We start from the raw sequence: 13,305 nt of genomic DNA on the forward strand, positions 1-13,305 counted from the left end.
TTCTGTAAGCAAAATGTATTTCCTGTGGCAGAAAACTGCACACAGTAGTACAGATGCAGACAAACCCAATTCCTATACAATTGAAGCAAGACTTTACTACTTCTGTAGTCAAATCCTTTTGCCGCAAGGTTAACATTCCACTAGCCTTCTTAATAGCTTGCTGCATCTATGTGTTAACCTTCAATGACTTATTGACATGGAGGTACAGGTCACTTTGTACAGCTACACTTTCCAATCTCTTGCCATTTAATGCGTATCCTGTACATCAGTATCTCCAACCAAAGTGCAGTTTTCCGTATTATATTCCATTCTACCGTGTTCTTGCCCATTCACTAAGCCTGTCCAAATCCTCCTGACACTGCTTTACATCTTCCTTACAGCACACATTTCCATTCAGTTTATATCATTTACAAGTAGAGAGATATTACATTTGGTCCCAAATTCAAAATCATTGATATAGTTAGGACGTAACTTGTGGTGTCCCACTAGACACAGCCTGCCAACGAAGAATTACCCATTCATTCCTTCTCTCTCTTTTCTGTATGTCAGCCAGTCATTAATCCATGCCAATACATTACCTCCTATCACGCATGGCTCTGTGCGGAAGGGGTGTCTCATAAACTTGATTAAGTTTTTAAGGAAATGCCGAAGATGATTGAGGGCAGGGCAGTAGATGTTGTCTAGATTAGAGTGGTGCTGGAAAAGCACAGCAGGTCAGGCAGTATCCAAGGAGCAGGAAAATCGACAAAAGCCATTCATCAGGAAGCTTCATCAGGCTTTTGACCGAAATGTCAATTTTCCTGCTCCTCGGATGCTGTCTGACCTGCTATGCTTTTCCAGCACCACTCTAATCTAGACTCTGATATCCAGCATTTGCAGTCCCCACTTCTTTTGTCTAGTAGATGTTGTCTGTATGGACTTCAGCAAATGGCAGAACCCTTAGTAACGTTAACATACAGAATGATCTAGGTGTAAAGTGGTAACACAAGTGGATAGGCTTGGTCAGGAAAAAGTGAGGACTGCAGATGCTGGAGATCAGAGCTGAAAATGTGTTGCTGGAAAAGCGCAGCAGGTCAGGCAGCATACAAGGAGCAGGAGAATCGACGTTTCGGGCATGAGCCCTTCTTTAGGAATGAGGAAAGTGTGTTCAGCAGGCTAAGATAAAAGGTAGGGAGGAGGGACTCCCCCAAGCCCCTCCTCCGACTTTTAAGGTAAAAGGGAGTAAGTTTAAAGGCGATGCAGGAGGTAGGTTTTTTTACACAGAGGTTAGTAAGTGCCTGGAATGTGGTGAAGGCGGATCAATAGCGATGTTTTAGAGGCATCCTGACAGATACGTAGATAGGCAGGGAATAGAGGAATATAGACTGCATAGAGGCAGGAGGTGTTTGGTTTAGAAAGGCGTCATGTATTGGTGCAGGCTTTGGGCCAAAGGGCCTGTTCCTGTGCTGTACTGTTCTTTTTTCCAACCTGCCTACTGTGGGGGACTTCATCAAAAACCTTTTGAAAATGTAAGTTTACTGCCTCCATCAGTTCTCGTTTATCAGTTTTGATAGTAACATCTTTAAAAAAAATTCCCAACGTGTTCATCAAACACAACTTACCATTCACAAATCCATGGTGACTATGCCCAATGAAATCATCATCAATCAGGTATTTAGACATCCCGTCTTTTATAATAGATTCCAACGTTTTCCTTATTACAGATTTGTTGTTCCCTGTTTTTTCATCCCTTCTGAAATAGTGGAGTGATATTTGCTATTTTGGGCAATTTTGTAGACCTTTACGTTTAATCATGTACAATTTTAAACTTTCTTTGTTAGTCATGGTTGACTGACTTTTGGGTTTCATACTAAGTAACATTTGCGATAAGAGTTCTTTAAAAGAGTAACCATTGTCCATGTAGAATCATGCCTTTTAAAGTATTTTCACAAATACATCTCAACCAGTTGGTGCTTCACTTCTTCATAATTTCTGTTACTCCAATTTAAGAACTTTGCTTCAGATTGAACTACCTCTATCATCATCATCATTTTCAAGCATACTGTAAAATTCAATCATATCGTGTTCACTCAGCCCTAAAGGGTCTTTTACAACCAGGTTGTTAATTAGACCTTTCTCATTACATAATATTAGCTCTACCTCAGCATGTTAATTCCTCAACATACTGCTCTAGAAAACCACCCAAGCACACTCCAGAAGCTTGTCCTCCACAGCTTTAGTACTCAATGTAGGAATGGTGATGGCCTTGTGGTATTAATGCTGGACTGTTAATCCCAAGACCCAGGTAACGTACTGAGGATCCAGGTTTGAATCTCGCCATGGCAGATGATGGAATTTGAATTCAATAAAAGTCTGGAATTAAGACTGTATGATAACCAGGAATCCATTGTTGATTGTTGGAAAAACCCATCTGGTTCACCGATGTCCTTTTAGGGAAGGAAACTGCCATCCTTACCTGGTCTTGCCAGCATGTGACTCCAGATCCACAGCAATGTGGATGACTCTTGACTGTCCTCTGGACAATTACTGATGGGCAATAAATGCCGGCCTGGCTAGCGATGCCTTCATCCCATCAATAAATAAAGAAAATGTTTACCCATTCTATATATAGATTGAAGTAACCAATGATAACTTGTGGACTTGTTGAGCCAAATGGCCTGTTACCACACTGTAGAGATTCAATGAAAATAGGTAATGAAAATAACTATGTTGCCCACACTACATGCTTGTCTGATCTCCTGATTGCTACCATAAACCACATTATCATTACTATTTGGTGGTCTGTAAATAGCACCAGCCAATGTCTGATGTCCCTTGCTGCTGCTTGGTTCTACCCAAACATATTCCACACATAGTTCTTTTGATCTGAGATCTGAGATCCTTCTTTACTGATGTATTATCCCATCCCTTATGATCAGTGCAGTCTCCTTTTCCTTCAAGTCCTGCCTCCATTAACCAGGAATATTCTTCAATATGCAGTTCCCAGTCCTGATCACATTGCAGTCATGGTGTAATAGTTTCTGTAACAGCAGTTAGATGAGACCCATGACTGTTGTCACCTAATTATGCCTTTACACCGTCGTCCTTGTTGCAAATGCTGCATGTGTTCATAGAATGTCCTTACCTTTGTGGTTTTGATATCATTCTGCTTTTGAATCTCACAGGGTGCCTTGTTTCTCCTGTCTTCTAGTCTCCTGGCATCTTTTCAAGTTCCTGTTACTTAACTTTATTTCCTTGGAACTTCAGTTATCCCTTATTTCCTATCCCCCTAACAAGCTATTTTTAAACCCACCCCATTAAACTCACCAGCAAATCTTCCTGACAGGATGGTAGTGCCAATCCTGTTTGGGTGTATCCCTTCCAGCTTATACAGGTCCCACCAGTCCCAGTTCCTCAAATCTGATACTCCTATCCCAGTTCTCCAGCCAATCAATCAATCCTCCCATTCTTATGCTCAATAGCATATGGCATTGCAAGTAATCAGTCATTAATCCACGGAGGGGGGGGGAGTGTCCTGTGCCTCGCAGGTGGGCAACAGTGACTCCAGTTGCTGTTCAAATTCTGAAAGCTGGAGTTCCAGCTCGTGCAACCAGTGACTCTACCTGTAAATATATTTGGCTGGAACACAGGGTATAGCCATTGCTTCACACATACCATAGGAGGTACACTCCACTTGACCCTTCTGAGATGGCATCCGTTACTCTAAGTGCTACATGTTATCCTTAGATTAAGTATGTGCATACTATGGAAACCTAATGAGCCATTACTCGGATAAAGGGTGTGGACTTGTTGGGCCGAAGGGCCTGTTTCCACACTGTAAGTAATCTAATCTAATCTAATCTAAAAAATGTCTCATTTCCTTGCAACCGCATTCTATGCTGGAGAATGTCCTGTGCCTGTTATGCTCTCACTGCTTGTGTGCACTGACTTGTGAGAGATTTTCTATTCGGGCTCAAACTATTGTGTTTGTGTGAGAGACTTGAGCATACTTTTACTACTGTGATCTATTATCATAGTAGAAACTCCACCATCTTATGTACCCACAGCTACAAGCACTGGGTTCCATGAGCATCTTCTGGCATTGCAATCATTCCGAATCAGTCTCAATGCTGAAAGAAGCATAAGTGTTGCATTGGTATATCTCTGATTGACTTAGTGACACTGATGTTCCATTGGTATATTATTGATCTTTCAGTTTAACTCTATTTTAACCCTATTTTACATGGTTTTGTGGTGCAGCATGATGAATTTTGTACCTTATTTTCCCCCAGGTTTGTGCCAGCTGAACGGGCCTGGGCAGTGGCAGCAGCTCATGCTTCTATTTCCGGGTCGTCTGCTAGCAGTGCAAGTAGCACGCCTGAAGTAAAACCAGGAAAGTCGCTTCTTTATGAAACCACACATTTGAACAAAGGAACACCAACCCAAGTAAGTGAAGAAAAGCTTGTGCTTAAATTGACCCTTATCAGGTTTCTGTAGTATCTAAGTTACTGTGAATCTGATTGCAGGTGAATGCAAGCTAATAAAAATTCTTTCCCTAAAGCAGTGTAAGAGGTCATGAATGGGAGGTCAGAATGAGTATAAAATTGAAAGTTATAAGGACAGGCTTGGAAACCTTGGGGTCATTTTGAGCCCTCTGTTCTGAAGTCACAAGTAATGGTTTTGTTCTGTTCACTCTGCCTGTTGTAAATCCAACAGCATAAATGTCCTTTGCAATAACACTACAGGGATCTGCTAGGCAGTTGGCTGAAGTCATATGTCTCTTTATCAATTACATATTTGCAGATAAAAGGGAGGTACCCTGCAAAGCAGTCACCCAGTCGGTACTTGATTCTATCTTGAGCCCTGGCCTGTTGTCAAAGAGATTGCATTATGAACAGTAAATTCAGTTAACTAATGTGGAATAAGAATTTGCAAATTCATCTGGAAAGAATATTTGGGAGTTTGGACAGTGAAGCAAGAGAAGATGAAAGGGAGGGTGTTGCATTTCCTCTGCTTGATTGACATAAACTAACTTTTTACATCTTTTATGCTGGGCTGGCAGTTTACTGAGCTCTTGTGTAACATGTAAGAGATCGGTAGTATCATCTGCCTGTGAGTGTGGATGGCAGAGAATCCCCGACATGATCCACTGATGTAATTGATTGAAGCAGATTGTACAGAAGATGAACCTTAATAATTGAATTTTAATTGTTCAATAAAACTTGATTTGTCTTGGCTATTATCAAGTTTGTTAATTAGCAGCAACCCCACCAACCCTATCAGTGAAGTCAAGAAAGACCACATCAGATCAGCACAAACTGATATTGTCAATAACTCTCTTTCTTCAACCTCCACCTTTTTTATAGCTGTGCCTTTTATTATGGTCCCAGGTGATGGTAACAAGTCAGATCCCAGAATGAAACCTGGCTTCTTAGATATTGTTTGTAATTGGTTAACATGGGTGATTCATCACTGAAACATTTTCACATGAGGCTGCATAATGTTCTTTGCCAAAAGTTAGAAAGATCTTAACACCAACATCAAAACAAAGTTTCAGTCTACTTCCCAATATTATCTATTATGGAAACTCAATCTAAGAGAAATCTCGTTCCTATCTCAGTTTTATAAATCTTTATAGGGAGTTTCAGGTTTACAAACAACCAACTTACAAGTACAACCCCATACAGGGATATAATTTTAAAGACCCAACATATATACTTTTCTTGTACTTAGAAATAGCATGACTACAAATGACTATATAAATATATTGTGTTCGGAGTGGCACATTGGCTTAGTGGTTAGCACTGCTGCCTCACAGCGCCAGGGACCCGGGTTCAATTCAAGCCTCGGCTGACTGTCTGTGTGGAGTTTGCACGTTCTCCCCGTGTCTGTGCGGGTTTCCTCCGGTGCTCCGGTTTCCTCCCACACTCCAAAGATGTGCTAAATTGCCCATAATATTCAGGGATATGAAGGTTAGGTGCATTAGTGAGGGGTAAGTATAGGATAACAGGGTAGAAGAATGCATCTTCGGAGATGCATCTTCGGAGGGTCAGTGTTGCCTTGTGGGGCCAGTGGTTCCACACTGTAGGGATTCTATGACTTGTGTAGGGATTCTATGACTTTTGAACAGTCTCTAGAACAGAACCAGTTTGCAATTTGGGAACTGCGCGTTGAGACTGCCTTTTTTAAAAAATTTCTTTGAGTGAAACTCTAACAACACTGATGGCCTAAACTTTATCAGTTCTGACTTAAAGTCTTCTATCCAAATACTGCTAGCTTGGAAGCTTCACATTCTAGAAAGTATTTTTGCAGAGGTGACTGGTTCTTCTGAACTGAACTATAAAAACATCTCTCCTACTTGATAAAAACATAACTGTTCTCTCCTGAACTGAATTCTGAATTCTTCTGAGCCCTCTGTTCTGAAGTTGCAAGTAATGATTTTGTTCTGTTTACTCTGCCTGTTGTAAATCCAACAGCATAAATGTCCTATGCAATAACATCAGAGGGATCTGCAAGGCAGCTGGCTGAAGTTATGTCTCTTTAGCAATGATATATTTGGATCACTGGGTGACCAGAATAACCTTCTAAAAATTACTTCTCAGAACTGACCAAAATCCCTCTGCATCTGCCTCAAAATCCAATTTCCACAACCAGTGCACCATTGTGCATAATATGCACATATTATGCACATATTATGCACCTTTCATCACAGTTTACCATCTGTCAGCCTCCAGCAAATGCCCAATTGATATGTTCAGTGCCACCTTTCTCATCACTTGATAGAAATGTAGATAAAGCAGAGCTTTTTGATGTACAATTGAATTAGTAAAATTTATAATTCCATGTTCTTGAAGTCCCCAGCAGTGAGTCGCTCTCAAGGATCTCAACAAGAGAAGAAAGTGGCTCCATTTGATCTTCTTACTGATCTGGGAGGGGATATTTTTGCAGCTCCTCAGTCTGCACCCCCTTACTTTACAAATTTCACACATTTTAACAGTCACACAGGTAAGGTGGTATTCACTGTATTTCTTTGTTCTGTTGCATATTTATACATACTGATTGAAAGTTTTTTATACACTATTATTTGGACTGAAGATTGCAAAATGTTGGAAGATTAATTTTTTTCATCACTTGATATAATTAATGTTAATGCTTAATTGTGTATCATAAGTATTCAAAAAGTTGAAATAATATATGCAGTTTTGTGAATGATATCTGAAGATAATTTGTGCTAGCACAGTATGAGAGTTGGATCATTTAATTTGAATCTGTTCTCAGAGGCGATACTTGTGAGATCCCAGGTACGTACTTGGAAAGTAAAATCACAAGTTTCAATAACAATAAACTTTAGTTTATAAAATCAGAATAATAATAAAATCTGCTATCTGTACAACTTTGGGGGTCAGTTAGCTCAGTTGGCTGGATGGCTGGTTAGTGATGTAAAAAGCATGGATTCAACTCCTGTACTAGCTGAGGTTATCATGAAGTTCCCCAATCTTCAACTTCCCTTTTCATCTGAGATGTGCCCTTTGATCCTCTAGGATTCTGGCAACTTTACTTAACATTTTGTTTTATTTGTTGCTTTGTTTTGCTACATTTTAGTAAGAAAGACTGTAATGTTTAACTTCTCAACTTTGTTGTCTTTATTTTTCTGCTTTGTGCCAAGATTCTGTATCTAGGTATCTTTATGCCTAAGATGGCTCCATAAGTGACGATTTGTAAACTTTTCACTGTACTCATATGAGTACGTGTGACATTAAACTTAATTCGATTCAGTTATTTACAACTTAAGGTTTTAACATCTGTGTGCATGTCTCTCACATGTTCCATCAGTCTGTGTCTGTCTCTCACTCTCACTCTCCAGTTTTTAAAAATCCTAAAAAGCCTCCATCGAGTAACCCCTCAGCCCTTTATTGTTGAGGAAAATAAAGTCACGATCTGTTCACACTTTGCTGATTGTTATAATCCATGCCTGTCCAATGGGTGGCCCATGCTGTGGAGGGGTCCGAATGACTTGTTTAATCCACAGCTAAGTGCTTTGACAGGTGCTGTTCCTCCAATCGGAGTTTGTGCCTCTTGTGCTCGTTGCTGATGTGTAGGTTGAGTGCTGGGAAGATGTAGAAGAGTAGTCGGGAGAGACCAGGAAGTTGTGTGGAGCAGTAACACTGAGCTGTGTGTGTCAAACTGAGTGAAGGAAAACTTCACAGCCACCCATTCTGTTGCTCTAATAATCACCATACCTCCTGGTCCTGTGTAGGTGGCTAGGGTGCTGGGGCTGAGGGATGAGGGTTCGTGAGTAGCTGGATGGATGGACTCATATAGAGTGTGACCCACTAGAGGTAAACCAAGGTCAAGCCCCTTAGCTCCGACTTGGCCCCATCACTCTCCATGTACCCCTTGGTGTGAAAAGGTTAGATAAACCAGTAAAAACTCTTCAATTCTGGTATCATCCTTAGGAATATTTTGAATCTTCACCATATCTCTGTCTTTTTGAGAATACTGTGTACAGTATTTTAAAAGTGATCTAACCTTTAAATCTATAAAAGTTATTGAGCAAAACATCCCTCCTTTCAATTATGTTCCTTTAAAAATAAATTTTAAGGCTTGGTTTGCTTTTGTATGGCAATTAACTTCTAGTGTTTTCTATAACTGTCCTGACATCACTTTGCTCCTTTATAAGTCTGTTAGTATCTAAGCGCAATGTCACCACCTTATTTTTTGGATCAACTGTGCCATCTTCCCACAAAGTAAATTGAAGTTCATTTGCCAATTAAGTACTCATGCTGATAGTTTGTTAATGTCATCTTGTATTCTACATTCTTCCTACACATTGTCCATAAATTTATAAATTATACTTCCCTGAGCTTCAGTATCACTCTACCTGCTCTGCATCTCTATGCAAAATTAGTGACTAAATTCCTTATTCGTTGTATGAAGAAACGTAGTTGCAATTCATTCTAGAACTCAGTACTTGATTGTGCGATGATAATGCAATGCCTCATTTCTGATGCAAACTGGCTTCATAGATCCTCAGTTTCTCATCACAAGCCACCCGACTTTTAGGCTGTCATTAGTTTGTGATCAGAGAAGTAGTAAAGCAATTATTTAGTCATGGCTTTGAATAAACTCATTTCAAAGAAACATCTGGCTTTTGGGAAGGATTATAGTATGCAGGGCTTATTACACATCAGTTTTTAAATAGATGGCTCTACCAGAGTCCTCATTCAATTAGAAGATTGGCTTTTAGGTAAGTTTGATGTAGTTATGGAGCACTCAGTCTAAAGTTCAGTAGGCATTCAGTCTGTTCTCCATTTCAAAGCCCTTTTAAAATCTATATTTAGCGGGTTGATGGAATTTTTAATACTGAATGAATTCACTATTAAAAATGCAATCTCCAACTGAGATCGCACTGGTATGGTGGTGAGAGTGTGAGGGTAATTTTAACAACTTTCCCAACTGGGAATGCAGCAGATCAAGGGAAGCAATGGTTTAATGCTTTCCCTCTTCAACGTTACTGTGAGTTGAAGTCAGTGAAGCCTAACATCAGCTGGAGTGTAAAATTAGTATTGCACCCAATCCAATCAGTTTTCCAACAAACATATTCAGTTAAAATTGGATGTGGAGTATGCCTGTCTTCATTTTCTTGCAGTCGGATCTTCATAACTGAAATTTGAAGCCAGTTAGGATGCTAATACACAACAGGGCTATTAAATTTGCTTACAGTTGCATTAGTAGTCCAGTCAAAAGTGAACTCAGAAAATAATTTGGCAATGATTATGATTGATGCTGCAATCAATGCTTAATTTGCCAGCCATTGAATTTATTACATCAGTGCTGACTGAGTTAGGTGAAGGGTCAGTGAAATATACTGTTTGGGTGTAAGCTTGGTCCTGGATCCAGAGTACGGTAAAAGAAAAAGGTCCGTGGCTAGTATGGATGACACAATGTTGATATTGTGTTGTAGACTATCTTATTTCCTATGCTTGAATTAGCCAGGACTCTTGTGCATTTGTTGGAGTAGCTATGTTGCGTTATTATATATACCAACAGGAGTTCAAGGAAAATATGGCACAAAGGAAGAGGAAAGCAATTTGCTATCCACTATTATTGCATCATTAATGGAGAAAGGAATTGTGCCAGCAATCGCATTGTGTCTGCAATTCCAAAATTGGTTTATAGTGCTGCTGGTAATACATTTTAGAACTGTGAAGTCTCGGTGCTGAGCATTGAATAAATATGCAGTTGTTAAAATGGAAAACTGAATGTAACTCCTTTATTCCAAAGGAGGAGGAGACAGAAAGCAGGAAACTGCAGGCATTCAGCTTAACATCTGTCATTAGGGAAGATAGAATCATAGAATGTGCAAAACAAAAGGAGGCTATTCAATCCATCGTGTCTGTACTGGCTCCCGAAAGAGCTATCTAACTAGTCTCGATCTCTAGCCTTATCTCTGTATTTGTCTAAGTTAATCATTTTTAAATATATACCCAGCTCTCTTTTGAAACCTCCTATAGAATCAACATCCACCACTCCCATGAAGCACATTCCAAATCCTAATCTCGGAGTAAAGATGTTTCTCCTCATCTCACTCCTAGCTCTCATGCTGATAGTCTTGAAATAATGACCCTGAGGTGCTGACACGCCAACTAATGGAAATAGAATATCCTTCTGTATTCTATCAAAATTGTTCATGATTTTGTACACCTCAGTAAGGTCAGCTCTTATTCTCATTGGAGCAGAGAAGATTAAGCCCAATTTCATTAATCTTTTTGTGTATCCAAAATCCCTTGTTTCTGATATCATTCTCGCAAATATTCTTTGAACTCTCTCCAGGACATTAACATCCTTCCTTAATTAAGGTGGCTAGAGCTGAACACAGTTCTTCATACTTATCTACTGTCTGTTTCCTATCTTTTAGCCAACTTCTAATCCAAGCTGACAAGGACCCATGAATCTGCCACATGGCACTGTATCAAATGCTTTCTGGAAGTCCAAATATACAGCATCCACTGCATTATCTTCATCACTGCCTGTCTCACCTCATCAAAGAACTCAACGTTATTATTAAAGATTATGGTGGGGCATGTAGAAAAGTTTGCAGTAGTTGGTAGAGACAGCATGACTTTGTGAAAGCGAAATAAATTGAACTAACCTATTGGAGTTGATTATGCTGTGGATAAAGGGTAATAAGTGGAAATGTTGTATTTGAATTTCCAGAAGGCATTTGATGAAGTATCAGGTCAAAAGGTTTTGTGGAAAATAGAAATTTATGGTTTAGTGGGTTGCATATTGGCATGGTTAGAAGTTTTGAAAAATGTGGTGCTGGAAAAACACAGCAGGCCAGGCAGCATCTGAGGAGCAGAAGAATTGACGTTTCGGGCATAAGCCCTTCTTCAGGAATGGGCTTATGCCCGAAACGTCGATTCTCTTGCTCCTCGGATGCTGCCTGGCCTGCTGTATTTTTCCAGCACAACATTTTTCAACCCTGGTCTCCAGCATCTGCAGTCCTCACTTTCTCTATGGTTAGAAGTTTGGCAAGTTGACCCAGAAACAGTGTAGAAACGATATATAAATGATCTGGTGGAGGGCATTGGTGGTCTGATCAGTAAGTTTGCAGATGACACGAAGATTGGTGGAGTAGCAGAAAGCATAGGGGACTGTCAAAGGATACAGGAGAATATAGATAGACTGGAGAGTTGAGCAGAGAAGTGCGAGATGGAAATCAATCCAAGCAAATGTGAGGTGATGCATTTTGGAAGGTCTAATTCTAGAGCGAACGATACTGTAAACGGAAAAGCCTTGGGAAAAGTTCATGAGCAGAGAGATCTGGGAGTTCAGGTCCATTGTACCCTGAAGATGGCTGCACAGGTGGATAGAGTGATAAAGAAGGCATATGGTATGCTAGCCTTCATCGGACGGGATATTGAGTATAAGAGCTGGCAGGTCATGTTAACATTGTACAAGACATTGGTTCAGTTGCATTTAGAATACTGTGTACAGTTCTGGTCGCCACATTACCAAAAGGATGTGGGCACTTTGGAGAGGGTGCAGGGAAGGCTTACAAGGATGTTGCCTGATATGGAAGGTGTTAGCTATGAAGAGAGGTTGAGTAGGTTAGGATTGTTTTCATTAGAAAAAAGAAGATTGAGGGGGGACCTGATTGAGGTTTACAAAATCATGAAGGGTATATACAGGGTAGATAGAGACAAGTTTTTTCCCAGGGTGAGGGATTCCATAACAAGAGGCCAAAGTAAGAGGAGAAAAGTTTAAGGGGGATACACCTGGAAAGTACTTTACACAGAGGGTGGTAGGTGCCTGGAACACGTTGCCAGCAGAGGTGGTGGAGGCAGACACGGTAGATTCATTTAAGGTGCATCTGGACAGCTGCATGAGTAGGTGGGGAGCAGAGGGATACATATGCTTAGGAATTGGGTGATAGGTTTAGACAGTGGATTTGGAGCAGCACAGGCTTGGAGGGCCGAAGTGTCTGTTCCTGGGCTGTGAATGTTCTTTGTTCATTGTTCTTTAATAGGTTATTTCCTCTGGTGTGCCACAAGGGTTAGTGCTGGGGTCTCTGTTTATCATTTATATAAATGACTAGGATGAACAGACCGAAGATATGATTGTTGAATTTGCTGATGATACAAAAATAATTCGGAAAGTATATTGTGAGGTGATGGAATGTGTCATCAACAGTGCTATCAAGCAGCACCTGCCCAGCAATAACCTGCTTGGTGATGCCCTGTTTGGGTTCCACTATGACCGTTCCACCTTCTGACCTCATTAAAGCCTTGGTTCAAATATGGACAAAAGAGCTGAATTGTGGAGATGAAGTAGGATTGGGTATCAAGATTGCAGTTGACAGACTGTGGCATCAAGGACCCCTGACAAAACTGGAGTCAGGAGAATTCTCCACTGGTTGGAGTCAAAATTGGCATATAAGATGGTTGCACCTGTCCAATTTCAATCATCTCAGCTCCAGGAGTTCCTCAGGGTAGTGTCCTTGGCCCAACCATCTTCAGCTGCATCATCAATGGCCTTTCCTCCATCAGTGAATCCTTTATTATCAACACTGGGCGTCACCATTGACTAGAAACAGCTGGACAACCCATATGAATATTGAAACCATAGGAGCAAGTTGGAATTTACGATTCCCATTTCCTGATTCTCCAAAGCCTATCCACCATCTACAAGGCAGATGTAAGAGATGTGATGGAGTATTCCCCACTTAGCAGTATGCATGCAGCTTCAACAACATTTGAGAAGCTGAACATTATACAAGACATAGCTAAAAGGAGAAAGTGAAGACTGCAGATGCTGGAGATC

At 40.4% G+C, this 13,305-nt stretch overlaps 1 protein-coding gene across 10 annotated transcripts in view; it reads left to right on the forward strand.

Annotated features, from left to right (window-relative positions):
* agfg1a (ArfGAP with FG repeats 1a) overlaps nt 1–13,305 on the forward strand; it is a 94,812-nt gene that overhangs the window by 33,920 nt on the left and 47,587 nt on the right. For all 10 annotated transcript variants that reach the window (XR_015759089.1, XR_015759090.1, XM_043702847.2 and 7 more), the window contains exons 4-5: nt 4,272–4,425; nt 6,834–6,984. Coding sequence is in view for 8 of the 10 variants with exons in the window: in XM_043702847.2 (XP_043558782.1) it covers nt 4,272–4,425; nt 6,834–6,984 (305 nt within the window). In the remaining 2 variants the exon portion in view is untranslated. The remainder of the gene's footprint in view (nt 1–4,271; nt 4,426–6,833; nt 6,985–13,305) is intronic.

Source organism: Chiloscyllium plagiosum, unplaced genomic scaffold, assembly GCF_037043375.1.
Source record: "Chiloscyllium plagiosum isolate Xiang-an unplaced genomic scaffold, Cpla_swu_hap1 HiC_scaffold_13, whole genome shotgun sequence".
Taxonomy (NCBI): domain Eukaryota; kingdom Metazoa; phylum Chordata; class Chondrichthyes; order Orectolobiformes; family Hemiscylliidae; genus Chiloscyllium; species Chiloscyllium plagiosum.